Genomic DNA, 27,360 nt, shown 5'->3' on the forward strand with positions numbered 1-27,360 from the left:
GCTCCATCAATTCTCTCATTGTTTTCCTCCCAACTGGTCATTGGAGCACAGATTAGAATTTATGTGTGGCTACTTAGAGAATGAACCAGCTGTAAGAATGCGATCGGTAATTCACGATTGCCACAGTGAAGGAGAATTTTACCATGCCTTCCTCTCAGCATATTGGTCTCAAGCCACACAAGACCGCGTAAAACATGGCATCATAATGATGAAACATTTCGAACAATCTGAATTCTCCAGTCTTGTGAAATATTTTGAAGACATGTTGCACAAGAATCAGTACCTGTCAAACCCATACAGCCCCTCAGAACTCATCCGCATTTGCTTAATCAAATTACCTGAACATTTACGACATATTATTTTGGCAGGACGTTGCAAAGACGACATTGAAGCTTTTCAGGGACTGATAGTGTTTGCACGTGTGTTAATGATTCAGCAAGGGACTGGATAACAGCATTGCTGGATCTAAGGACAATTCCAAAAACTTTGTGAGTGCACAAGTGGTGGTTTATGGACTTGCTATATTCTCCGCAAGACTCTTCAATGGTGAATGTGCACCTGCACAATCGCAACAGATGGCTGCTGGCCATCTCTACAAGGACTACAGTGGGTCTGCACCTCAGGTGGCCCTCCAATACCATTATCTCTACAAGGACTACAGTGGGTCTACATCTTTGATGATCCATCAATACCATTATTTCTACAAGGACTGCATTGGGTCTGCACCTCTGGTGGCCCACCAATATCGTAATCTCTACCAGGACTACGGTGGGTCTGCTCTGTGATGACCTACCTACCAATCTTCATCAAAACTTCGACTGACTCTGCAGTGGGTTTGCTCTGTTGTGACCCAATACTTGTCTGCATGTCGAGAGTCAGCACTGTCTTTCCGTTGGAAGGACAACACTACTTCTTCAAGACTGCATGGAAATCCACTACTTCCGTGTGCATTTTCTTTTACTGCTCAGACTTTGAGAAAAACACTGCTATTCTACTTTAATAAATGATCAGGACTATCTTTATGGACTGTGAGAAAATTTTAGCTTTTGACCAACATTGTATCAATAAGCGTGTGCATTTGATTTCTTTGTTATTGTAATTATGAAAAATTTTATCAAATCATTATTGGCCACTGCCCAAACAAAATTTTGTAAAATTTTTTGTGGGGAGCATGGGGGCTATGTAAGTAGGCTGTTTAGGTTTTTTTATTGCTAACGCCACCTCTGTATGAAAATCACTGGCTGTGCTGTGTGCAGTCTGTGGCTGCTTTGCATTGTTGTAATACTCGCCATTGTAGTGTTAGGCAGCTGGATGTGAACAGCGCGTAGCGTTGCGCAGTTGGAGGTGAGCCGCCAGCAGTGGTGGATGTGGGGAGAGAGATGGCGGAGTTTTGTAATTTGTCCTGAACTGCTATATTTATATATGATGATATCAAGGTAAATACATTGTTTGTTCTCTATTAATATCTTTCATTTGCTAACTATCCCTATCAGTAGTTAGTGCCTTCCATAGTTTGAATCTTTTATTTAGCTGGCAGTAGTGGCGCTCGCTGTATTGCAGTAGCTTGAGCAGCGAAGATTTTTGTGAGGTAAGTGATTTATGAAAGGTATAGTTTAATGTTAGTCAGGGCCATTCTTTTGTAGGGAATTTTGAAAGTCAGATTGCGTTGCGCTAAAAATATTGTGTGTCAGTTTAAGCACAGTCATATATAAAAATGTTCAAAGGGGAAGTTTCAGAACGTCTTTCTGTCGGGACACCTTCGTTCTGGAAATCTGTCTCGATATAAACGTACCGTGCCACGGCTATTGCCCCGTGCTAATCCATACATCAAATGGGCATCTGCCAACTCCGCATTTGTAAACATTGCACTGACTGCAAAACCACGTTGGTGATGAACACTATTCTCTTGATGCTACGTACTGATGTGCTTGATGCTAATACTGTAGAGCAATGAGACGCATGTCAACACAAGCACCGAAGTCAACATTACCTTCCTTCAATTGGGCCAAATGGCGGTGAATCGAGGAAGTACAGTACATACTGACGAAACTAAAATGAGCTCTAACACGGAAATTAAGCGTTTCCGGACACATGTCCACATAACATCTTTTCTTTATTTGTGTGTCAGGAATGATTCCTGAAAGTTTGGTCGTACCTTTTTGTAACACCCTATATAACAGAGACAACACTATAGTTCTTTGGAAGTGAGAAACTAAACATAAGCGAGCAAAAGCTACGTTTATTCGGTCGGAGGAAACGAAAGCCTCTGTGAGACTGCTTGAATTTGCACGTGAGACGACCTGATTGGCTAACTTCAATGCTAATTAGCTGAAAAACGGCGCAACGCATCGAATTTTCTCTTAATAATTAGTTCTCAGAACAACCGCCTCTGAAACACCCTATCAAAATTTTCAAACTGTTTCTGACCATCCTACATACATAAAATAGATGTATGTGTGTGTGTTCCATATCTCTTCCTAAACCACTGGATTGATTTCAGCCTAACTTGGTACACATAATTCTGTGGTCTGGAAACAAATACTGCGGGGTATGAAACACCTCGCTCCACTAGGGGTGAGAACGAAAAGGACTGGTAATGCTTGACATCTAGGCTGACTTAATGACTGGTGTGTTGTGTGGATAGCGTCAGAATAGGTTCCAGAGGCTATACATGCCGATGGGCATAGCTGAGCTGAGAGATGGAGGAGGTGAATAGGAGGAGGGAGGATAAGGAGGTGGACAGAGAAAGATGGTGGAAGAGATGAACAGATTGAGGGGTGAGAGGGAGATGGCCACAGAGAAGGGAGAGGAAGTGATAGACAGACAGAAGAGGGAGGAGATGCACAGAGAGGGGGAGATGTAAAGGTGGGCAGAGAGAATGGGTGGAAGGAGATGGGCAGAGAGACAGGGAGGAGAAGATGGACTAATAGAAGCCTGGAAAAACAAATAACCAAACAAAGCCGAGTTCTCTGTTGGTAAATAAATAAACTAAATTTGCCAAACCCCAGTGTGCTTTGTAATCCATATTAAACTGTCTCTAAGAATAAGGGGTTTATTCTTAATTTTCATGTTCCCTGTTCTTCTGGGGTTAATGTTGTGTAGTGAACCATATAACCTCAAGGCATGAGTGTGTCAGGGCACTACATGGCCTGAAAGCTCTATCAATTTCGTAAGAATGGCTCTGAGCACTATGGGACTTAACATCTGAGGTCATCAGTCCCCTAGAACCTAGAACTACTTAAACCCAACTAACCTATAAAAACCACAAACATCCATGCCCGAGGCAGGATTCGAACCTGCGACCGTAGCGGTCGCACGGTTCCAGACTGTAGCGCCTAGAACCGCTCGGCCACCACGGCTGGCAATTTCGTAAGAAAATGGCAGCAGCTTTTTGCACTTTCGCCATTTCCACAGTGACGTTTCGGAGCTTTGCGTAGAAGTTTTGTCCACATGCAGTCTACATAAATTCACATCACGCAATAACTTTAATTCCTGATATCTACCATACCATCATGTATAGTGTATGGCGTGCACACTCCTGCTTTTTAACACAACAGTTGTGTCCACAGGGCTGTATTGATACGTTACTGGTTGGACGACTACTTAGGCACGCTATCGCATCTCGACTAGCCCGCTAAATCATCCGATCATATTCTCACAGAAGATGTCTGGGACAGGCATGTGAAACGTAGCAGTCAACATCGCAGAAATTTGGAAGCTCCGTGGGATGTAGCGAGTGACTCCAGCTGGAGACGGTCGTTCTGGAGAAACCTGTCAACTCCCTGCGCCGTCGAACGTAGGCCTTCATCAGTGGTACGGGCAGTGTACTGTACTGCGGTATTGGGGCGATCGCTACTCGGAGGTCACTAATATTTTGTCTGATGTCCTGAACTGACATCAATAGAAGTTTGTCCTCAAGATTAGTGTTGATTATGAAACATAATACGTGCTTTAGCAGTAGACATTGCTCTTTTCCTCTCGTGTGCTTATTAGTTAGTTCTAAGTTATTGTTTCTTATATTCTTTGATTAGGAGAGAGTCGTCAGCTTCGACACAACCCCCAGTCACCTACATGTCCATTGTTCATTATCACAGGTGAGATTTTCTTGACAGTATACATTAACGAGCACATCACACTTTATGTGACATTAACAGCCTTGCTCAAACTTTTTCGAGTTATCAGGCGAGACCTGCCGTCATGTTGTCGCAACATTTGGGCAATTTTCTCACTCGCCATGCTCAACTGAAGCGACCAATAGGAAACTCATCGAAAGCTGCATCAAGACAACGGCACAACTTGGCTCACAACTCGAGAAGACTTCATCACAGGAATTCGCTGAGAAAGCCTGCAACCAAAGGAACATACAAATGCGATACTCACCACTTTTGTTCAGGTGCTGCTGACGAAACTTCATCACAGGAATTCGCCGAGAAAGCCTGCAACCAAAGGAACACACAAATGCGATACTCACCACTTTTGTTCAGGTGCTGCTGACGAAAATTCCAGTCGTGCTGGTCGGCACATCCTCTCCTGGCACTTACAGCTTTCATGATTTGGCGAAGAGCGCGCAGTAACTGCGAGAGAACAGGGCGCCTCAGGTGATCCGTTGCTAGTGTTTCTTCGTTCCAATCCGTATCGTCCAACCTTTCAAAATAAAATGGAGAGTCACTTGCTGTAGCAAATGTTAATCTAAAACAAACATTTTGACGAGGTGACTCGATACAGCTGTCAGAATTGGAACAAATACATGTTTGCCATCAGATGTACAAATTTATCAGATTTTTTCTTTATCCTCTGCCGGTTTCGGTCGTAACGACCATCTTCACAGGAAGACTATGTCAACAAAACAAATGAACAATGTGTACGCAAGATAAAAGAAATGAGTTGTCAAGTTGAACAACCTAAACATGAGGAAGTACTTATGAGAGAGCTGTACCTTAGATGGATATGCAATTCAACTTTCCACAGGATAAACTGAAAACCACTACTCTTCAAATGTCTACAGAACGACATATAACAGTCCATGATCAGAATATCAACCGTAATTGACTTCACTATGATAAAACGAATCGATCATTAACATACCAACGCAAGGACACCTCTGTTTATATAAGTACCTCAAAGAACTTTTTCATATACCAGAAATCTAGATACCTTATAATACTCGGTTTGTGTTACACACAAAGATATACATTCACAAGCGGCGACATCGTCGCGAAAAACACAGTGACCCGTATATTGAATAAGTTTCCTTTAATTTCCGTCTATGGTCACAATTTTTTTCCTGTTTAACGGATTACCGGTTTCAGTCTTTAATGACCATCATCAGATCTGCAGCAAAAATGGGACGAATATAAATACACTCGCAAACTGTATACAGCTTAAGAACTGTACATAGAGCATATTGAAAAGTAGTGCTGACAGAATTTACATTTGTGCCCTTTAAATGTAAAGAGGCATACCTGTCTCATAAAATCAAAGTCCTAATGCACTGCACCCATAGTAGATAGTCAACTATTAAATGCGGAATCAGCACCAGCATCGTCAAATACATACAAATCACATCACATGCACAAGTCATGTTGTCAGTAAAACTACTGTTTAAAACTAGCTGCCGTACAGTAGCTACCCGATGTTTGTGTAGTAAGTTGACCAGATGTCGCTAATGTCAGCATACACTGTTTTTCAATAATTAATTAAAACAGCGAAAATAATAGGGGGGATACCATAGTTAAAATCTGTAATAAGCTTATAAAGTGTAAAATTGTTACAGTAGTAAAAAGCAATAAAAAGAACACGACAAAAGTAATATTGTTAAAAAGACGAAGAGTTAAAAACAGTGGTTGACATGTGCTCTAGGGCCAATATTCTAGGCAATAACATAAATATTAAACACCGTTGATATTGCACCGGGTAATATAAACAACATAAAACAAATCGCTAAAGGAGTCATAAATGAAAGGAAATATAGTGCTGCACATAATCAGCGCCCCCTGTTAGCGCTAACTCAAGAATTCCGCACAGGCGGGAAGTGGTTGGAGGCACGTGACCGGCAGAGGGCTCCTCCTGCCCTGCGGTACTTCGTTGCAAGCAGAGAATGATAAAATACCATAAAAGTGGATGATTTACATTATCTGAGTACTGCAGTCAATGAAATGAATAAAGAAGGAACAAGAACCTACTAGAGTCATGCGTAAAACGTATGAAAACAAAGTAAATGTGTGACATACTCAATACTAAGAGAACTTACGAACACACTATAAACAACAGAGGCATGGAGTGACTAGGACCCCTCCCGTTCCCCTCCTCAATCCCTGCACTGCCAGAGGTGTCTGCGCTATAATGCACACCCAACAGCTGAGTGCCGCGAGGCCCCCACCTGCCCGCATTGTAGGCAAGCGCACTTCCTCCGGCAGTGCCCTAACCTTCAATCCCCTCCCTCCTGCAATACCTGCAACCTCCCCCATCCCACCTACTCCCAAAAGTGTAAAGCCCGACCCCCTCCGAACACTCCTGAACTCACCGTCCCTGTCCGTCCCCTGGACGCCCCCACCCCTCCTGGCAATTCCCTTTGTCCCCCCCCGCTGAGGACATCATCAGGTTCCTCACCATCCCTTTCAGCGGCCCCACACCCTCCAGCAGATCTCCATTGCCGCCCGTTCCATATTCCAACTCAAGATGTACGCCACCTACTCCAACAATCAGGCCCATTTCACCTTCTCCCGTCTTGACACCCCCGTCTAAATCCCTGTCATGGCGCGACAGCAACGTATCCTTTTCAACAATATCCGCTCCCTCTCCGCCAACAAGAACCTCTTCCTGCACACCCTTGCCACCCACTGCGTGGATGCCTTTCTCCTCAATGAAACCTTCCTCCAACCCCACCACTCCATCCACACATCACCCTATCTCCTCCACCGCTGCGATAATCCCCTCCCGATTGCGCGTGGCGGAGTTGCCATTGGTCACCACCGCCAGATCCCCGTTAGGCTCCAACCTCTCCTTCCCGACCCCACCGAACACTTGATCCTTAGTCTCTTCTTCCCCGGCCTTACCGTTACCTGCGCCACCATCTATGTCCGCCCTAACGCCCCTATTCCCTTCGACTTCCTCTCCCACATTGACCGTACCTTCTCCTCCTACGTGATCGCCGCCGACCTCAACATCCATAGTCGTTCCGCCGCCCAGTTACGGCGGTGGCATGGGTTCCTCTCCCCCCTTCAAGGCGACCTCATCCCCATTCCCCAGCACACCCGTCCCGAATCCAATTCCACTCCTGATGTTATCCTCTCCTCCCCCAACCTCCTTGGGCGCATAACGGTGGATGTCCTGGAGCCTATTGGTAGCGACCATCTCCCTGTCCTCCTCACCGCTTCAGACGGTCGTCGCCCTCGCCCTGACCCTCGTAATGACCCTCCCCCTAAGTATGTCCATGACTATTCCCGTGCCGACTAGAATGCCTACCGGGATACCCTTTCCACCCAGGTCGATAGCCACCCTTCACCTACCACCACCCTGACGATGTCACCCATGCGACCTCCTTTCTCCAGCAGACCTTGTCTGAGGCCGTGGAGGCCCACGTCCCTACTGTCGCCATCCACCCCCACCGTCCTACCTTACCCCCACAGGCCGTCCTCCTCCTCTGTGAATCCCATCGTCTATAACGTGCCTTCCTCCGCACGCGTGACCCGGACACACTACGACGCCACCGGCAACTCCAGCGACACATTCGTAATTTGCTCGCAGCTAAGAAACGCCGGGACTGGCGACAGACATGCACCCATTTAAATGCTACCCTACCAATCAACTCGTCCAAGTACTGGTTGGCCTTCCGTCGCCTTACCGGAACTAAACCCTCCCCCTATTATCCTCCTCTCCATGATAATCACCCTTTCCCTGACACCCTTAGTAAGGCCAACCACTTTGCCTCCTACCTCTACGATGTATTTTCCACCCTCGATGATCCCCAGTTCGATTACTCCCTCTTCCCGAATATCCGCGATCGAACTGACACCTCTGTCCCTCCCCTCGCTCCTGGTTTCCAGTACTTGGACAACATTGCACACACGGAACTCAATGCCCCTATCACTACACAGGATGTCATTGATACACTCCGCACAAAACGCAACACCGCTCCTGGTCACGATCGTGTCACCTACCGTCACCTTCAAGAAGCTCCCGTCTCTTTCCTCTCCACCCTGGGCAGGCTCTACAATGTAGTCCCGTCCACCGGTTATTACCCCGACATGTGGAAAACCTCCCGTATCCTCATGTTCCTTAAACCTGGCAAACCGCCGTCCGCCGTCTCCTCCTACCGTCCCATCAGCCTTACCTCGGTCTTCAGCAAGGTCCTGGAATCTATCCTCACCCGACGCATCCACCAGCATCTCCGCCAGCACCGCCTCCTTCCCGTTACCCAGTGTGGCTTTCGGCCGTCCTTCTCTTCCGACGACCTTCTCCTTCACCTCACTCATCTTCTTTTCGAACAGCTTAATTCCCGTCGCTCCGCCATCTTCCTCTCCCTGGACCTTGAACGTGCATATGATCGCGTATGGCATTCCGGTCTCCTCTTCAAGCTCCAAACCTTCGCCCTTCCCATTAACTACGTCCATCTGATCGGCTCCTTTCTCTCCTGCCGTCCTTCCTATGTCACCATCCATAACACCGATTCCTACACCTTTTTCCCCTCTGCCAGCGTGCCCCAAGGCTCCGTCCTCTACCCCCTTCTGTACCTTTTGTACACGGCGGACATGCCGCCGCCGTCAGCCCCCGTCCACCTTCTACATCTACATCTACATCTACATTTATACTCCGCAAGCCACCCAACGGTGTGTGGCGGAGGGCACTTTACGTGCCACTGTCATTACCTCCCTTTCCTGTTCCAGTCGCGTATGGTTCGCGGGAAGAACGACTGTCTGAAAGCCTCCGTGCGTGCTCTAATCTCTCTAATTTTACATTCGTGATCTCCTCGGGTGGTATAAGTAGCGGGAAGCAATATATTCGATACCTCATCCAGAAACGCACCCTCTCGAAACCTGGCGAGCAAGCTACACCGCGATGCAGAGCGCCTCTCTTGCACAGTCTGCCACTTGAGTTTATTAAACATCTCCGTAACGCTATCACGGTTACCAAATAACCCTGTGACGAAACGCGCCGCTCTTCTTTGGATCTTCTCTATCTCCTCCGTCAGACCGATCTGGTACGGATCCCACACTGATGAGCAATACTCAAGTATAGGTCGAACGAGTGTTTTGTAAGCCACCTCCTTTGTTGATGGACTACATTTTCTAAGCACTCTCCCAATGAATCTCAACCTGGTACCCGCCTTACCAACAATTAATTTTATATGATCATTCCACTTCAAATCGTTCCGCACGCATACTCCCAGATATTTTGTAAGTAGGCTGTTTATGTTTTCTCTATGTAAGTAGGCTGTTTATGTTTTCTCTATGTAAGTAGGCTGTTTATGTTTTCTCTATGTAAGTAGGCTGTTTAGGTTTTTTTATTGGTAACGCCACCTCTGTATGAAAATCACTGGCCACCAATACCGTAATCTCTACCAGGACTACAGTGGGTCTGCTCTGTGATGACCTACCTACCAATATTCTTCCAAACTTCGAATGACTCTGCTGTGGGTTTGCTCTGTTGTGACCCAATACTTGTCTGCATGTCGAGAGTCAGCACTGTCTTTCCGTTGGAAGGACAACACTACTTCTTCAAGACTGCATGGAAATCCACTACTTCCGTGTGCATTTTCTTCTACTGCTCAGACTTTGAGAAAAACACTATATTTTACCGTAATGAATGATCAGAACTGTCTTCATGGACTGTGACAAAATTTTAGCTTTTGACCAACGTTGTATCAATAAGTGTGTGCATTTGATATCTTTGTTATTGTAATTATGAAAAATTTTTTCAAATCTGTATTGGGCACTGCCCAAACCAATTTGTAAAATTTTTTGTGGGGAGCATGGGGGCTATGTAAGTAGGCTGTTAATGTTTTCTCTATGTAAGTAGGCTGTTTATGTTTTCTCTATGTAAGTAGGCTGTTTATGTTTTCTTATTGGCAACGTTACGTAGCGCTCAATATGAAAATCACTGGCTGTGCTGTGTGCAGTCTGTGGCTAGTTTGCATTGTTGTCTGCCATTGTAGTGTTGGGCAGCGGCAGCTGGATGTGAACAGCGCGTAGCGTTGCGCAGTTGGAGGTGAGCCGCCAGCAGTGGTGGATGTGGGGAGAGAGATGGCGGAGATTTGTAATTTGTCATGAACTGCTATATTTATACATGATGATATCAAGGTAAATACATTGTTTGTTCTCTATTAATATCTTTCATTTGCTAACTATCCCTATCAGTAGTTAGTGCCTTCAGTAGTTTGAATCTTTCATTTAGCTGGCAGAAGTGGCGCTCCTGTATTGCAGTAGCTTGAGCAGCGAAGATTTTTGTGAGGTAAGTGATTTGTGAAAGGTATAGTTTAATGTTAGTCAGGGCCATTCTTTTGTAGGGAATTTTGAAAGTCAGATTGCGTTGCGCTAACAAAATATTGTGTGTCAGTTTAAGCACAGTCGTGCATAAATTGTTGAAAGGGGACGTTTCAATTTTACAGAAGTAACTGCTACCAGTGTTTGTTCCACTATCATATAATCATACAATAAAGGATCCTTCTTTCTATGTATTCGCAATACATTACATTTGTCTACGTTAAGGGTCAGTTGCCACTCCATGCACCAAGTGCCTATCCGCTGCAGATCTTCCTGCATTTCGCTACAATTTTCTAATGCTGCAACTTCTCTAAGCCGCATGGAACTTCCGACACTATCTACTAGGTCATTTATATATATTGTGAAAAGCAATGGTCCCATAACACTCCCCTGTGGCACGCCGGAGGTTACTTTAACGTCTGTAGACGTCTCTCCATTGATATCAACGTGCTGTGTTCTGTTTGCTTAAAACTCTTCAATCCAGCCACACAGCTGGTCTGATATTCCGTAGGCTCTTACTTTGTTTATCAGGCGACAGTGCGGAACTGTATCGAACGCCTTCCGGAAGTCAAGAAAAATAGCATCTACCTGGGAGCCTGTATCTAATATTTTCTGGGTCTCATGAACAAATAAAGCGAGTGGGGTCTCACACGATCGCTGTTTCCGGAATCCATATTGATTCCTACATAGTAGATTCTGGGTTTCCAAAAACGACATGATACTCGAACAAAAAACATGTTCTAAAATTCTACAACAGATCTACGTCAGAGATATAGGTCTATAGTTTTGCGCATCTGCTCGACGACCCTTCTTGAAGACTGGGACTATCTGTGCTCTTTTCCAATCATTTGGAACCCTCCATTCCTCTAGAGACTTGCGGTACACGGCTGTTAGAAGGGGGGCAAGTTCTTTCGCGTACTCTGTGTAGAATCGAATTGGTGTCCTGTCAGGTCCAGTGGACTTTCCTCTGTTGAGTGATTTGAGTTGCTTTTCCATTCCTTGGACACTTATTTCGATGTCAGCCATTTTTACGTTTGTGCGAGGATTTAGAGAAGGAACTGCAGTGCGGTCTTCCTCTGTGAAACAGCTTTGGAAAAAGGTGTTTAGTATTTCAGCTTTACGCGTGTCATCCTCTGTTTCAATGCCATCATCATCCCGTAGTGTGTGGATATGCTGTTTCGAGCCACTTACTGATTTAACGTAAGACCAGAACTTCCTAGGATTTTCTGTCAAGTCGGTACATAGAATTTTACTTTCGCATTCACTGAACGCTTCACGCTTACGCTAACTTTGACATCGTTTAGCTTCTGTTTGTCTGAGAGGTTTTGGCTGCGATTAAACTTGGAGTGGAGCTCTCTTTGCTTTCGCAGTAGTTTCCTAACTTTGTTGTTGTACCACGGTGGGTTTTTCCCGTCCCTCACATTTTTACTCGGCACGTACCTGTCTAAAACGCATTTTACGATTGCCTTGAACTTTTTCCATAAACACTCAACATTGTCAGTGTCGGAACAGAAATTTTCGTTTTGATCTGTTAGGTAGTCTGAAATCTGCCTTCTATTACTCTTGCTAAACAGATAAACCTTCCTCCCTTTTTTTATATTCCTATTAACTTCCATATTCAGGGATGCTGCAACGGCCTTATGATCACTGATTCCCTGTTCTGTACATACAGAGTCGAAAAGTTCGGGTCTGTTTGTTATCAGTAGGTCCAAGATGTTATCTCCACGAGTCGGTTCTCTGTTTAATTGCTCGAGGCAATTTTCGGATAGTGCACTCAGTATAATGTCACTCGATGCTCTGTCCCTACCACCCGTCCTAAACATCTGAGTGTCCCAGTCTATATCTACCTTCTCCGGTTTGCCAATGACACCGCCTTCGTTGCCTTTGCCCCCACCCTACAGTGCTCCCAACACCCTCTCCAATCCAATCTTGACCAGTTCACCGCTTGGTGCAACCAGTGGTTACTCAAGGTCAATCCCTCCAAAACCCAGGCGATCATTGTAGGCAAAACCACCCCTTCCTTCCGCCTCCTTGATGTCTATCTCACCATCTATGGCTGTCCTATCGCCCTCACTCCCACCCTTACGTACCTTGGCGTCACCCTCGACCGTCGCCTCTCCTGGACTCCCCACCTCCGGACAATCCAAGCCAAGGCACGCTCCCGACTCAGTCTCCTCAAGCTCCTCTCCGGCCGTACATGGGGTCTGGACCCCTCCACCATCCTCCACACCTATAAGTCCCTCATCCGCCCTATCCTTTGTTATGCCCATCCGGCTTGGATCTCCACCCCCCCCCCCCTACCTTTTATAAATCCCTCCAAATCCTTGAACGTCATGCTCTCCGCCTCACCTATCGCATCCGTCTCCCCTCCCCCACGCGGGTCCTGTACGATCTCATCGCCTTCCCCCACCTCCTCCTTTTCCTTGAAAGGATACGGCTCCTGTACACCTCCCGCAAACTCGATCCTCCTCACCTGCTCGTCTTCCCGATCCTCTCCCACCCCCGCCCGCTGCCGCGCCTGTATTCCCACATCCCACCCGGTCTCCATCTCTCCACCCTCCTTACCCTCTCCCAAGGTGGCTTCCGCCAGCTCCCCCTCCCTGACATTACTACAAATATTTTTTATATCTAAGGATGCAAAGAAAGTTAATAATAAACGTAAGTTTACGAATTTTTAGGAAACCAACTTGCACAGACAGTATCATCAATGCCTGTTCATGCCATCCTCCCAGATACAAAAAAGCTTTCTTCTCTTCCATGGTTCACCGGCTCCTTCGTCTACGTTTAGACGAAAACGAAACACGTAAAGAGCTTAGCATTTTAAAGCAGATCGCATTAGCTAAAGGCTTTTCTACAAACGACGTCACACACCCTTACAATAGGCTAAAGAAACGTTTAACAAACAGCAGGCACACACACACAAAAGAGAACCAGCAAAGATAGAATAAAAACTATTCCCATGAAATTTAACGGCAAAATGTCCCTGCAAATAGAAAAATGTATTAAAAAGTCTGATGTCAGATGTGGCTTTCAAGTCAATAACACTATAAAAATACGAATAAAACAGAAATTGAAAGGGAACTATGATAAATTTGATAACTCTGGAGTGTATAGGATCGACTGCAGTAATTGTGACAAATATTATATAGGTCAAACAAGCCGCTCTTTTAAATTGGGGTAAAAAGAACACTCACAGCCACGAAACAAAGCGGCTTTGGGACAGCATTTGTCTGATACTGGTAATTCCATACGGAGCATTGAAAACTGTATGCGTATTCTTCACAGGGTGGAAAAAGGGCCGCACTCCTAATTTGCTGGGAAACTCGAAATTTATAAAGCAAAAAATAGAGAACCGAATAAACTGCTTAACTGGCAGAATGATTTTGTGCCCAATGCCTACTTTGCTTTATTTGACATCGTTTCACCCTAGTCACCTTTTTTTTTTTTTTTTTACTTTATTGTTATTTTAAAACCTGTACAACAGGCAGGCTGGCAGCAGCACACTACGCTGCTCTTCAGCCATAGAATATACAAGGAGCAATAACAGTGAGAAGACACGTAAGTCACAGAACGGTGGGCAATAAAACAGGAGACACATAGAGACAAACACGGAGCCGTTCACACTCGTCGATAATCCACACTGCTAGCTGATGAGACGACGCACAAACACTGAAGATGACGATGGCACTGGTGAACGATGGAGTGAACGGTGAACACTGAACACTAAACACGACGGCACACACACAAAACACTGATGGCGGTGATCTCCGGCGCGCGAATGTCCACGTAACGTGTGCGAGTCCGGGGACCTGCCAAGAGGGGAACAGGGGTGAGGTGGAGGAGAGGGGAGAAAAAGGATGCCAATGGTTGAGGAGACGGGGGCAGGAGGAGAGGGACAGGGGAGGAGAGGGACAGGGGAGGGGAGGGAAGGCCCGGGGGAGGAGGGGGGAGAAAAGGAAGAGGGAGGGAAGAGGGAGAGGGAGAGGAGGGAGGGAGGGTGCCCAGAGGAGTAAGTACAGGAGCCCTAGTCACTCCACGCCTCTGTTATTTATAGTGTGTTCGTATGTTCTCCTAGTATTGAGTATGTCACACATTTACTTTGTTTTCATATGTTTTACGCATGACTCTAGTAGGTTCGTGTTCCTTCTTTATTCATTTCATTGACTGCACTACTCAGATAATGTAAATCATCCACTTTTATGGTATTTTATCATTCTCTGCTTGCAACGAAGTACCGCAGGGTAGGAGGAGCCCTCTGCCGGTCACGTGTCTCCAACCACTTCCCGCCTGTGCAGAATTCTAGAGTTAGCGCTAACAGGGGGCGCTGATTATGTGCAGCACTATATTTCCTTTCATTTATGACTCCTTTAGCGATTTGTTTTATGTTGTTTATATTACCCGGTGCAATATCAACGGTGTTTAATATTTATGTTATTGCCTAGAATATTGGCCCTAGAGCACATGTCAACCACTGTTTTTAACTCTTCGTCTTTTTAACAATATTACTTTTGTCATGTTCTTTTTATTACTTTTTACTACTGTAACAATTTTACACTTTATAAGCTTATTACAGATTTTAACTATGGCATCATCAGAGGGTTGGATCCCCTCATTCGAAGGCGTCCGATTGCAAAGCCTGGGCTACTCTCAGGTTGGAATCTCCGTCTTCGAAGTTTGTGTCTGTCTGCTCGTCTGCCCGTCTGCCCGCCGCTTACTGCTGTAGCTGTTCGTTCGTCCGTCCGTCCGTCCGTCCGCCTGCCTGCCTGCTCGCTGTCCGTCGCCGCCGCTACCGCTGCTGCCTGCAGTCCGTCCGTCCGTCTGTTCGCCGCCGCCGCCGCCGCCAGCCGGTGCTCGCCGCCGCCGTCGCCGCCGTCGCCGCCAGCCGGTTCTCGCCGCCGCCGCCGCCGCCGCCGACGCCTGGTCGCCACCGCCGCCGCCGCCGCCGTCTTCGTCTTCCTCCGTCCTCGTCTTCCTCCGTCTTTGTCTTCGTCTTCGTCTGTCCTCTGTTTGTGTCCTTTCCTTTTGTGCGTTATTGTTTCTCCCTGACGTCATGTCCACCCTCACCACCACCGCCACCTCTACCACCACCGCCATAGTTTACACTTCCCCTTCCGCCGCGTCCACCACTATAACGTGGTGTGCCCAGTCCCACCCCCCTCCTTCCATCCCACCTCTTCTCACTCTCCCTTCGCCCTCGCTCTTTGTCGCCCCCTCTCCAGCTTCTTCCTCCCGCTCCTCTCGATCTGATCCTTTCCCCCCACTCCCCCAGCCTGTCACTGCAGCTCCGGCTAGGGTGGTGGCCCGTCGGGCCACTGTCCATGCCCAGCTCTCCCCGTCGCCTTCGCCATCACCTCCGCCATCGCCACCGTCATCGTCATCGTCACCGTCACCGTCACCATCTCCGGCACCGACTCCAGCCCCGGGACCTGGCACTCCCAGTCACATTCCAGTTGTTCCCATCCCCCACACCTCCTCCGCCGCCGTCAAGCGCCCCAGTGACACCCCTGCCTCGTCTGCTCCAGAAAAGGCTCCACCTCGTGCCCCTTCCCCCACCCCTGATGCCATGGATGTCTCTCCGCCCGTCCCTGCCCCCTCCGCCTCCTCCTCCTCTACCCCCTCCTCCTACCGCTACCTCCTCTCCCGTCCTGATCCCTCCCTCCTTGAAGCCCGGAACCTCACCCTCTTCCTTCGTCAGAATTGTCCTGGTGCCCCCATCTCCCTCCTCACTCCTCGCCGGGATTCGGTACTCATCTCCTCCCCCAGCCCTACCCTCCACACAGACCTCCTTTCCCGCATCCCTGTCACAAGCTTTGGCCCTCATGCCTCTCTCACCCCTGCTCCCTCGCCACCACCCTCCCGCCAACCCCAACCTCCTCATCGCCCGCCGCCCCTCACGGCCGTGATCACTCGGCTCAGTCCAGTGATCACGGAGGAGGAGGTGTTGGCGGAGCTTCAAGCCCATCTGGAGGTGCGTGCGGTTCGCTGGATCCATAACGCTGCCGGCCCCACCCGCCTTATGCGAGTTTTTTCTGAGCACTCCCCCTCCATAGACCATCTCCTGAAGGAGGGTGCCCTCCTTTTTAACCAGCGTTATAAGGTTGACCCCTCCCGTTCCCCTCCTCAATCCCTGCGCTGCCAGAGGTGTCTGCACTATAACGCGCACCCCACAGCTGAGTGCCGCGAGGCCCCCACCTGCCCGCATTGTAGGCAAGCGCACTTCCTCCGGCAGTCCCCTAACCTTCAATCCCCTCCCTCCTGCAATACCTGCAATCTCCCCCATCCCACCTACTCCCAAAAGTGTAAAGCCCGACCCCCTCCAACCACTCCTGAACTCACCGTCCCTGTCCGTCCCCTGGACGCCCCCACCCCTCCAGGCAATTCCCTTCGTCCCCCCCCCCCCACCGCTGAGGATATCATCAGGTTCATCACCATCGTCCTCCAAAATGTTCATCCCTTTCAGCGCCCCCACACCCTCCAGCAGATCTCCATTGCCGCCCGTTCCATATTCCAACTCAAGATGTACGCCACCTACTCCAACAACCAGGCCCATTTCACCTTCTCCCGTCTTGACACCCTCGTCTATATCCCTGTCATGGCGTGACAGCAACGTATCCTTTTCAACAATATCCACTTCCTCTCCGCCAACAAGAACCTCTTCCTACACACCCTTGCCACCCACTGCGTGGATGCCTTTCTCCTCAATGAAACCTTTCTCCAACCCCACCACTCCATCCACACATCACCCTATCTCCTCCACCGCTCCGATAACCCCCTCCCAATTGCGCGTGGCGGAGTTGCCATTGGTCACCACCGCCAGATCCCCATTCGGCTCCAACCTCTCCTTCCCGACCCCACCGAACACTTGATCCTTAGTCTCTTCTTCCCTGGCCTTACCGTTACCTGCGCCACCATCTATGTCCGCCCTAACGCCCCTATTCCCTTCGACTTCCTCTCCCACATTGACCGTACCTTCTCCTCCTACGTGATCGCCGCCGACCTCAACATCCATAGTCGTTCTGCCGCCCAGTTACGGCGGTGGCATCGGTTCCTTCCTCCCTTCAAGGCGACCTCATCCCCATCCCCTAGCACACCCGTCCTGAATCCAACTCAACTCCTGATGTTATCCTCTCCTCCCCCAACCTCCATGGCCGCATAACGGTGGATGTCCTGGAGCCTATTGGTAGCGACCACCTCCCTGTCCTCCTCACCGTTTCAGACGGTCGTCACCCTCGCCCTGACCCTCGTAATGACCCTCCCCCTAAGTATGTCCGCGACTATTCCCGTGCCGACTGGAATGCCTACTGGGATACCCTTTCCACCCAGGTCGATAGCCACCCCTTCACCTACCACCACCCTGACGATGTCACCCATGCGACCTCCTTTCTCCAGCAGACCTTGTCTGAGGCCGTGGAGGCCCACGTCCCTACTGTCGCCATCCACCCCCACCGTCCTACCTTACCCCCACAGGCCGTCCTCCTCCTCTGTGAATCCCATCGTCTCTACCGTGCCTTCCTCCGCACGCGTGACCCGGACACACTACGACGCCACCGGCAACTCCAGCGACACATTCGTAATTTGCTAGCGGCTAAGAAACGCCGGGACTGGCGACAGACATGCACCCATTTAAATGCTACCCTACCAATCAACTCGTCCAAGTACTGGTTGGCCTTCCGTCGCCTTACCTTAACTAAACCCTCCCCCTATTATCCTCTTCTCCATGATGATCACCCTTTCCCTGACACCCTTAGTAAGGCCAATCACTTTGCCTCCTACCTCTCCGATGTGTTTTCCATCCCTGATGATCCCCAGTTCGATTACTCCCTCTTCCCGGATGTCCGCGATCGAACTGACACCTCCGTCCCTCCCCTCGCTCCTGGTTTCCAGTACTTGGACAACATTGCACACACGGAACTCAATGCCCCTATCACTACACAGGATCTCATTGCTACACTCCGCACAAAACGCAACACCGCTCCTGGTCACGATCGTGTCACCTACCGTCACCTTCGTGAAGCTCCTGTCTCTTTCCTCTCCACCCTGGCCAGGCTCTACAATGTAGTCCCGTCCACCGGTTACTACCCCGACCTGTGGAAAACCTCCCGTATCCTCATGTTCCTTAAACCTGGCATACCGCCGTCCGCCGTCTCCTCCTACCGTCCCATCAGCCTTACCTCGGTCTTCAGCAAGGTCCTGGAATCTATCCTCACCCGACGCATCCACCAGCATCTCCGCCAGCACCGCCTCCTTCCCGTTACCCAGTGTGGCTTTCGGCCGTCCTTCTCTTCCGACGACCTTCTCCTTCACCTCACTCATCTCCTTTACGACCAGCTTAATTCCCGTCGCTCCGCAATCTTCCTCTCCCTGGACCTCGAACGAGCTTACGACCGCATATGGCATTACGATCTCCTCAAGCTCCAAACCTTCGCCCTTCCCATTAACTACGTCCGTCTGATCGGCTCCTTTCTCTCCCGCCGTCGTTCCTCTGTAACCATCCATAACACAGATTCCTACATCTTTTTCCCCTCCGCCGGTGTGCCCCAAGGCTCCGTCCTCTCGCCCCTTCTATACCTTTTGTACACGGCGGACATGCCGCCGCCGTCACCCCCCGTCCACCTTCTCCAGTTTGCCGATGACACCGCCTTCCTTGCCCTTGCCCCCACTTTACAGCACTCCCAACACCTTCTCCAATCCAATCTTGACCGGTTCACCGCTTGGTGCAACCAGTGGTTGCTCAAGGTCAATCCCTCCAAAACCCAGGCGATCATTGTAGGCAAAACCACCCCTTCCTTCCGCCTCCTTGAATTCTATCTCACCATCTAAGGCCATCCTATCGCCCTCACTCCCACCCTCAAGTACCTTGGCGTCACCCTCGACCGTCGCCTCTCCTGGACTCCCCATCTCCAGACAATCCAAGCCAAGGCACGCTCCCGACTCCATCTCCTCAAGCTCCTTTCCGGCCGTACATGGGGTCTGGACCCCTCCACCATCCTCCACACCTATAAATCCCTCATCCGCCCTATCCTTTGTTACACCCATCTGGCCTGGATCTCTGCCCCCCTACCTTTTATAAATCCCTCCAAATCCTTGAACGCCATGCTGTCCACCTGGCCTATCGCATCCGTCTCCCCTCCCCCACGCGGATCCTGTACGATCTCATCGCCTTCTCCCACCTCCTCCTTTTCCTTGAAAGGATACGGATCCTGTACACCTCCCGCAATCTCGATCCTCCTCATCCGCTTGTCTCACCCATCCTCTCCCATCCCCTTACCCTCTCCCAAGGTGGCTTCCGCCAGCTCCCACTCCCTGATGATGTCCTCCTCCCCTCGATCTACCCATCCTATCAATTTTGATCCTCCCCGCCACTTCCTGTGTGCTTTCCTTTCGGCACCCTCCCTCCCTTCTCTTTCCTTTTCCCCCATCTCCCTCCCTCTGCCCCTCTTCCCCTGGGCTTCCCCTTGCCCTTCCTCCCTCCCCCTCTCTCCCCTGCCCATGGCATCTCTGCTCTCCCCTCCCCCTCTCCCACCCCCCCTCCTCCTCTCTTGGCAGGTCCCCGGACTCATACACAGTTAGTGAACATTCGCGCGCCGGAGATCAACGCCTTGTGTTCTGTGTGTGCCATCGTTTTGTGCTTAAGTGGTTCTGTGTGTGCCGTCGTTTTGTGCTTAAGTGGTTCTGTGTGTGCCGTCGTTTTGTGCTTAAGTGGTTCAGTGTTATTCGTTTTGTGCACCTACGTTCACGTGTGACAGTTTTCGTCTCTGTATGTGTCCAAGTGTCTGAACTATTTTATCTTGGACTCTACGCCCGTGAACGGCACCTTGTATTTTAAAAAGTGTTTGTCTCCGTTTATATGTCCACCATCTTATTTTCTCTAATCGTCTTCATTTGTATCTTTGTGTTTCTCTGAGGCCAAAGAGCGACGTAGTATGCTGCTGCAGGCCTGCCTGTAAACAGGTTTCAAAATAACAATAAAGAAAAAGAAAACTGGCCGCTGTTGAAACGAGTACATGACAGTAGTTATTTATATGTTGGGAATCAAGATGTTTCATATTTTAAATATCATCTCCTAGTAATCGATTTGTGTTACACAAAAGACAAAGTTGTTGTTGTTGTGGTCTTCAGTCCTGAGACTGGTTTGATGCAGCTCTCCATGCTACTCTATCCTGTGCAAGCTTTTTCATCTCCCAGTACCTACTGCAACCTACATCCTTCTGAATCTGCTTAGTGTATTCATCTCTTGGTCTCCCCCTACGATTTTTACCCTCCACGCTGCCCTCCAATACTAAATTGGTGATCCCTTGATGCCTCAGAACATGTCCTACCAACCGATCCCATCTTCTGGTCAAGTTGTGCCACAAACTTCTCTTCTCCCCAATCCTATTCAATACTTCCTCATTAGTTATGTGATCTACCCATCTAATCTTCAGCATTCTTCTGTAGCACCACATTTCGAAAGCTTCTATTCTCTTCTTGTCCACACTATTTATCGTCCATGTTTCACTTCCATACATGGCTACACTCCATACGAATACTTTCAGAAATGACTTCCTGACACTTAAATCAATACTGGATGTTAACAAATTTCTCTTCTTCAGAAACGCTTTCCTTGCCATTGCCAGCCTAAATTTTATATCCTCTCTACTTCGACCATCATCAGTTACTTTGCTCCCCAAATAGCAAAACTCCTTTACTACTTTAAGTGTCTCATTTCCTAATCCAATTCCCTCAGCATCACCCGACTTAATTAGACTACATTCCATTATCCTTGTTTTGCTTTTGTTGATGTTCATCTTATATCCTCCTTTCAAGACACTGTCCATTCCATTCAACTGCTCTTCCAAGTCCTTTGCTGTCTCTGACAGAATTACAATGTCATCGGCGAACCTCAAAGTTTTTATTTCTTCTCCATGAATTTTAATACCTACTCCGAATTTTTCTTTTGTTTCCTTTACTGCTTGCTCAATATACAGATTGAACAACATCGGGGAGAGGCTACAACCCTGTCTTACTCCCTTCCCAACCACTGCTTCCCTTTCATGTCCCTCGACTCTTATAACTGCCATCTGGTTTCTGTACAAATTGTAAATAGCCTTTCGCTCCCTGTATTTTACCCCTACCACCTTCAGAATTTGAAAGAGAATATTCCAGTCAACATTGTCAAAAGCTTTCTCTAAGTCTACAAATGCTAGAAACGTAGGTTTGCCTTTCCTTAATCTTTTTTCTACGATAAGTCGTAAGGTTAGTATTGCCTCACGTGTTCCAGTGTTTCTACGGAATCCAAACTGATCTTCCCCGAGGTTGGCTTCTACTAGTTTTTCCATTCGTCTGTAAAGAATTCGTGTTAGTATTTTGCAGCTGTGACTTATTAAGCTGATAGTTCGGTAATTTTCACATCTGTCAACACCTGCTTTCTTTGGGATTGGAATTATTATATTCTTCTTGAAGTCTGAGGGTATTTCGCCTGTTTCATACATCTTGCTCACCAGATGGTAGAGTTTTGTCAGGACTGGCTCTCCCACGGCCGTCAGTAGTTCCAATGGAATATTGTCTACTCCGGGGGCCTTGTTTCGACTCAGGTCTTTCAGTGCTCTGTCAAACTCTTCACGCAGTATCGTATCTCCCATTTCATCTTCATCTACATCCTCTTCCATTTCCATAATATTGTCATCAAGTACATCGCCCTTGTATAGACCCTCTATATACTCCTTCCACCTTTCTGCTTTCCCTTCTTTGCTTAGAACTGGGTTTCCATCTGAGCTCTTGATATTCATACAAGTCGTTCTCTTATCTCCAAAGGTCTCTTTAATTTTCCTGTAGGCAGTATCTATCTTACCCCTAGTGAGATAGGCCTCTACATCCTTACATTTATCCTCTAGCCATCCCTGCTTAGCCATTTTGCACTTCCTGTCGATCTCATTTTTGAGACGTTGGTATTCCTTTTTGCCTGTTTCACTTACTGCATTTTTATATTTTCTCCTTTCATCAATTAAATTCAATATTTCTTCTGTTACCCAAGGATTTCTACTTGATCCTCTGCTGCCTTCACTACTTCATCCCTCAAAGCTACCCATTCTTCTTCTACTGTATTTATTTCCCCCATTCCTGTCGATTGCTCCCTTATGCTCTCCCTGAATCTCTGTACAACCTCTGGTTCTTTTAGTTTATCCAGGTCCCATCTACTTAAATTCCCACCTTTTTGCAGTTTCTTCAGTTTTAATCTACAGGTCATAACCAATAGATTGTGGTCAGAGTCCACATCTGCCCCTGGAAATGTCTTACAATTTAAAACCTGGTTCCTAAATCTCTGTCTTACCATTATATAATCTATCTGATACCTTTTAGTATCTCCAGGGTTCTTCCATGTATACAACCTTCTTTCATGATTCTTAAACCAAGTGTTAGTTATGATTATGTTGTGCTCTGTGCAAAATTCTACCAGGCGGCTTCCTCTTTCATTTCTGTCCCCCAATCCATATTCACCTACTATGTTTCCTTCTCTCCCTTTTCCTACACTCGAATTCCAGTCACCCATGACTATTAAATTTTCGTCTCCCTTCACAATCTGAATAATTTCTTTTATTTCATCATACATTTCTTCAATTTCTTCGTCATCTGCAGAGCTAGTTGGCATATAAACTTGTACTACTGTAGTAGGTGTGGGCTTCGTATCTATCTTGGCCACAATAATGCGTTCACTATGCTGTTTGTAGTAGCTTACCCGCATTCCTATTTTCCTATTCATTATTAAACCTACTCCTGCATTACCCCTATTTGATTTTGTGTTTATAACCCTGTAGTCACCTGACCAGAAGTCTTGTTCCTCCTGCCACCGAACTTCACTAATTCCCACTATATCTAACTTCAACCTATCCATTTCCCTTTTTAAATTTTCTAACCTACCTGCCCGATTAAGGGATCTGACATTCCACGCTCCAATCCGTAGAACGCCAGTTTTCTTTCTCCTGATAACGACATCCTTTTGAGTAGTCCCCTCCCGGAGATCCGAATGGGGGACTATTTTACCTCCGGAATATTTTACCCAAGAGGACGCCATCATCATGTAATCATACAGTAAAGCTGCATGCCCTCGGGAAAAATTACGGCTGTAGTTTCCCCTTGCTTTCAGCCGTTCGCAGTACCAGCACAGCCAGGCCGTTTTGGTTATTGTTACAAGGCCAGATCAGTCAATCATCCAGACTGTTGCCCTTGCAACTACTGAAAAGGCTGCTGCCCCTCTTCAGGAACCATACGTTTGTCTGGCCTCTCAACAGATACCCCTCCGTTGTGGTTGCACCTACGGTACGGCTATCTGTATCGCTGAGGCACGCAAGCCTCCCCAGCAACGGCAAGGTCCATGGTTCATGGGGGGGAAAGACAAAGTATTGTCACATTAATAAAAATAAGTTGAGGAAATTAAATCAGCCCTCTCGCTGAATATGGGAAATTTTATCTATAAATGTATTTAAAAAACAAATGTATAAAAATTATATGAAATATATATACTACATCTATCTCTTAAAGAACGTGTAATATTAGCACTGCACTTATTCTAGACCTCTAACATCACACATCCTAAATCTTAAGCACTGCCTAATTAGACCTCAAGCACGACATAATTAAGACCTTGCCTCTGCACAGTCTTGCTCCAGGCATCTCATGACTCAGAATTGGGGAAATTTCTCAGTTAGATATCGGCGATCACACTGTGTGGATATCAAGTAGTACAAGTACTTCAACTTCATGCTGAGCTGTGCTCTCCTTGCTCTGGCGCATCGCCAGAGGGGGGTCTCAGTGCTTAGCGTGCGATCGCTGGCGGCTTTTGGGGAGACGGGCCGTACTAGGCAGGGCACGGGCAGTTTGTGGTAGGTGGCCCGCGTGGACGGCCGTGTTTCGCGAGCGGGACCGATAGTACAGTGAGCTGTTTTGAGGTGGGAAGCCACGCGCTGTCGCTGTTTGTGTTGCACCTCATCCAAAAGGGCGGTGAGGCGATGCGCCTGCAGCCGTGATGTTCTGCCGTTTGTGTTATCGAGTTCCAGGCTTCTTGTGGTAAAATTGATCATTCCTTGTGCATTGTACCCCCCCCCCCACCCCCACCGTCCCTTAAACAGGACGTGGTGGTTTAAACTGTGGCCTTTGGTCTGTGAAACTGTAGCCGTTGGTATTCAAAGCTGCCTCACGAGACTACTCTTGCTTGCTAGTATGTGCCGGTTGTTTGCTACTTATTTTGCTGCCCTTAAAATTGCACCGGCGAGATTGCCTCCTAGTAGAGCGACGCTCACTGTTTGACAGTTTGAATCTGCCTGTGGTCGCGTGTGTGTGTTCACCCTTAAATGGTAGATTGTCAACTTGATTTGCAAGTTTTCATCTTGCGGCTTCGTGTCGTGGCTTTCTTGTCGTGTTCCCCGAATTTTCCTGTTGTTGTTAACGTATAGCGTTGAATGACGGTTTGTTTAAAGGCAAGCAACAAGAGGAGCCTTTCAACAGAGCGACGTTGAGTGTTCAGTGAGCGTACATTTGAAATTTTTGTTATAACCCAATACGTCCGTGATTATTAATTACTTGACAAGATTACTACCTTTCGACAGAGCGCCGTTGATATTTCCTGTTGTTATTAACGTGCGCCGTTGAATCACACTTTGTTTAACGGCAAGCCACGAGAAGAGCCTTTCGACAGAGCGCCGTTGAGTGCTTAATCAGAGTACAGTTGAAAATACTGTTATTATCAATGTTTTGCAGACACTAGCAGTTGTACTCTGGGCTTATGTGACTTGGTTGATTACATAGTTTTAGTTTTTTAAAATAGATATATAGGTAGCTGTTTAAGCCCCTTTTATGTATGTGTATGTTGGCTTGCAGCAGGTCTGGCGACTGATTATTAGCGTTGGCAGCAAGATAACGTAGTTATATATAGATATTGCTGTTTAAACTTTCTTATTTTTAATGTATGTATACGCTGGGTCGCAGCAGGTCTGGTGGCTAAGTATTACTGTTGTCAGTAACACCCGCTACTTGTTACTTCAACGATTATGTTATTGTAGTCCTTTATCTATGTCTGTTAATATTTAAAAGGGTAAAATAATCCTATCCATTTAATAGTTTTACCCTCAGCAGGTTTACCAGGTATCTTACGGCCATCTTCTGTAGTATTCTGGGCTTGTTGCTTGGTTGATTACATTTTTCTAGTTTTAAGTACATACATTTTTCGCAACAGGTCTGAGAACTGACCTCTCATTATTGAGAATTGTGCCCCAGTTGTTGGTTTGATTGTGTAGTGACCATAATTTTGGTATATCCATTTATATACATTCTTCCGACTTAAGGTTTGGGAACACAAGAAACGTCTGTATTTATGATCATTGCAGGGCCGACATTGGTTTCCGATGTTCTGCACCCAGCCGTGATCCTGTACCCTGTACCTTGGCCGCGGATTTGGGTTGAGAGAGCTGCCTACTCTGAGGCGCGCCACTCGCTATCTCTGTCGGAGGCTGTATTGCTCGATCCCCCGCAACTTAGCTAGCCCTCCCACTCCCACTAATACTTAACGATAAATCCAGACTTGAGCAGGACCATATCAGTAGTAGCAGAGCGTGGTTATTTACGGGTTACGAGCGGAGTGTGTCGGGTTTCATACGAGCATAGCCACCAGGAGCTATCCATAGTTGTCATACTTAAAAACTGACCATCTGCGTTATGAGCTAACCATTCGTCAACAGTCAACCCACGGGACTGTACCTGAGTTAGTAAATAGGTTGTGGGTTACATTACACGAGTCAATTGTTCTTTCTCCTGACATTCTGCGGAAGGTTGACCAAGTTACACCTTTGAGGTAGCAGGCTGTTGACTAGCTCGAGCAGAACTTGAATTTCTTTTTTTGGAGTGTACTCTAGTCATTACGAAACAAAGGGCAAGAATTTAGGCCCAATTTTGTCATTGGCAGGCCAGAGCAGGTGATCTTATCTCCATGCAAACCGATAAACGGTCCAAGGAAGAGATAGACGAGTTAGCGAGCAGAATTACTCAGTTACAAGCCAAAGCCAGTACTGTTGCAATAGAGGCAGAATTCGAAGTTATGCATTACCAAACACTCCAGCCAGGCAGTCCCAAACACCAAGGTGCTGGCATATTGGAGGGAGAGGTGACGTTACAGTTTGCCAGATTGCCGAACCCACTCATGCATTTGCTCCGAGATGTCACGCAGCTCGCCATTGCCAGTATTGTCCAAATTCAACATTTTCTTTGGTTGGTCGTGCGTCTCCAGCTGCATGCTGAGACGTTGGGGTTGCTGGAAGCTACCATTCTGCATATGTTGTATCCACTCAATGTGAGGACCCTGTCTGGGATCTTCTTGGAATTACTGCGAGAACGACCTACCCTCGCCTACCTCCAACGGACTATGATTACATCTAAGCTTTCACCTAGTGCCCGCAACGAATTGGAGCGCCGGTATTATTGGCGCGTTCAGGTACCACCTGAGCCGTTAGTACAATATATCGACCGAGTTCGTACTGCTGAACGAGCCTTAAGTATGGAGGTTGCTGAACAGCGGAGTGTGGAGGTTATTCTGCAGGGGATGAGGCCTGAGAATCGATCAAGAGCGTACTTCGCTGGGAAGCCTACTGCGTACTACCTACTCCCAGTTACCTGAGTTGGCTACCTTTATAGAGGTCCTTCGGGTTGCTGTTGAGCAGAGAGGCCTGAACTTTCGTTTGAGCTAGCACAATTGCCCCATCGGTCGTTAACTGACTGGAGGTCTTTCAGGTGCGGTTCAAAATGGTTCAAATGGCTCTAAGCACTATGGGACTTAACATCTGAGGTCATCAGTCCCCTAGACTTAGAATTACTCAAACCTAATGTCATCACACACATCCATGCCCAAGGCAGG

At 47.6% G+C, this 27,360-nt stretch overlaps 1 protein-coding gene across 1 annotated transcript in view; it reads right to left on the reverse strand.

The window, feature by feature from the left end:
- Positions 1 to 27,360, reverse strand: part of LOC124780314 — a 154,591-nt gene that overhangs the window by 78,989 nt on the left and 48,242 nt on the right. The window contains exon 3 of the mRNA XM_047253771.1: positions 4,472 to 4,644. Within this exon, the coding sequence (XP_047109727.1) occupies positions 4,472 to 4,644 (173 nt within the window). The remainder of the gene's footprint in view (positions 1 to 4,471; positions 4,645 to 27,360) is intronic.

Source organism: Schistocerca piceifrons, chromosome 1 (assembly GCF_021461385.2).
Source record: "Schistocerca piceifrons isolate TAMUIC-IGC-003096 chromosome 1, iqSchPice1.1, whole genome shotgun sequence".
In the NCBI taxonomy this organism is placed as follows: domain Eukaryota; kingdom Metazoa; phylum Arthropoda; class Insecta; order Orthoptera; family Acrididae; genus Schistocerca; species Schistocerca piceifrons.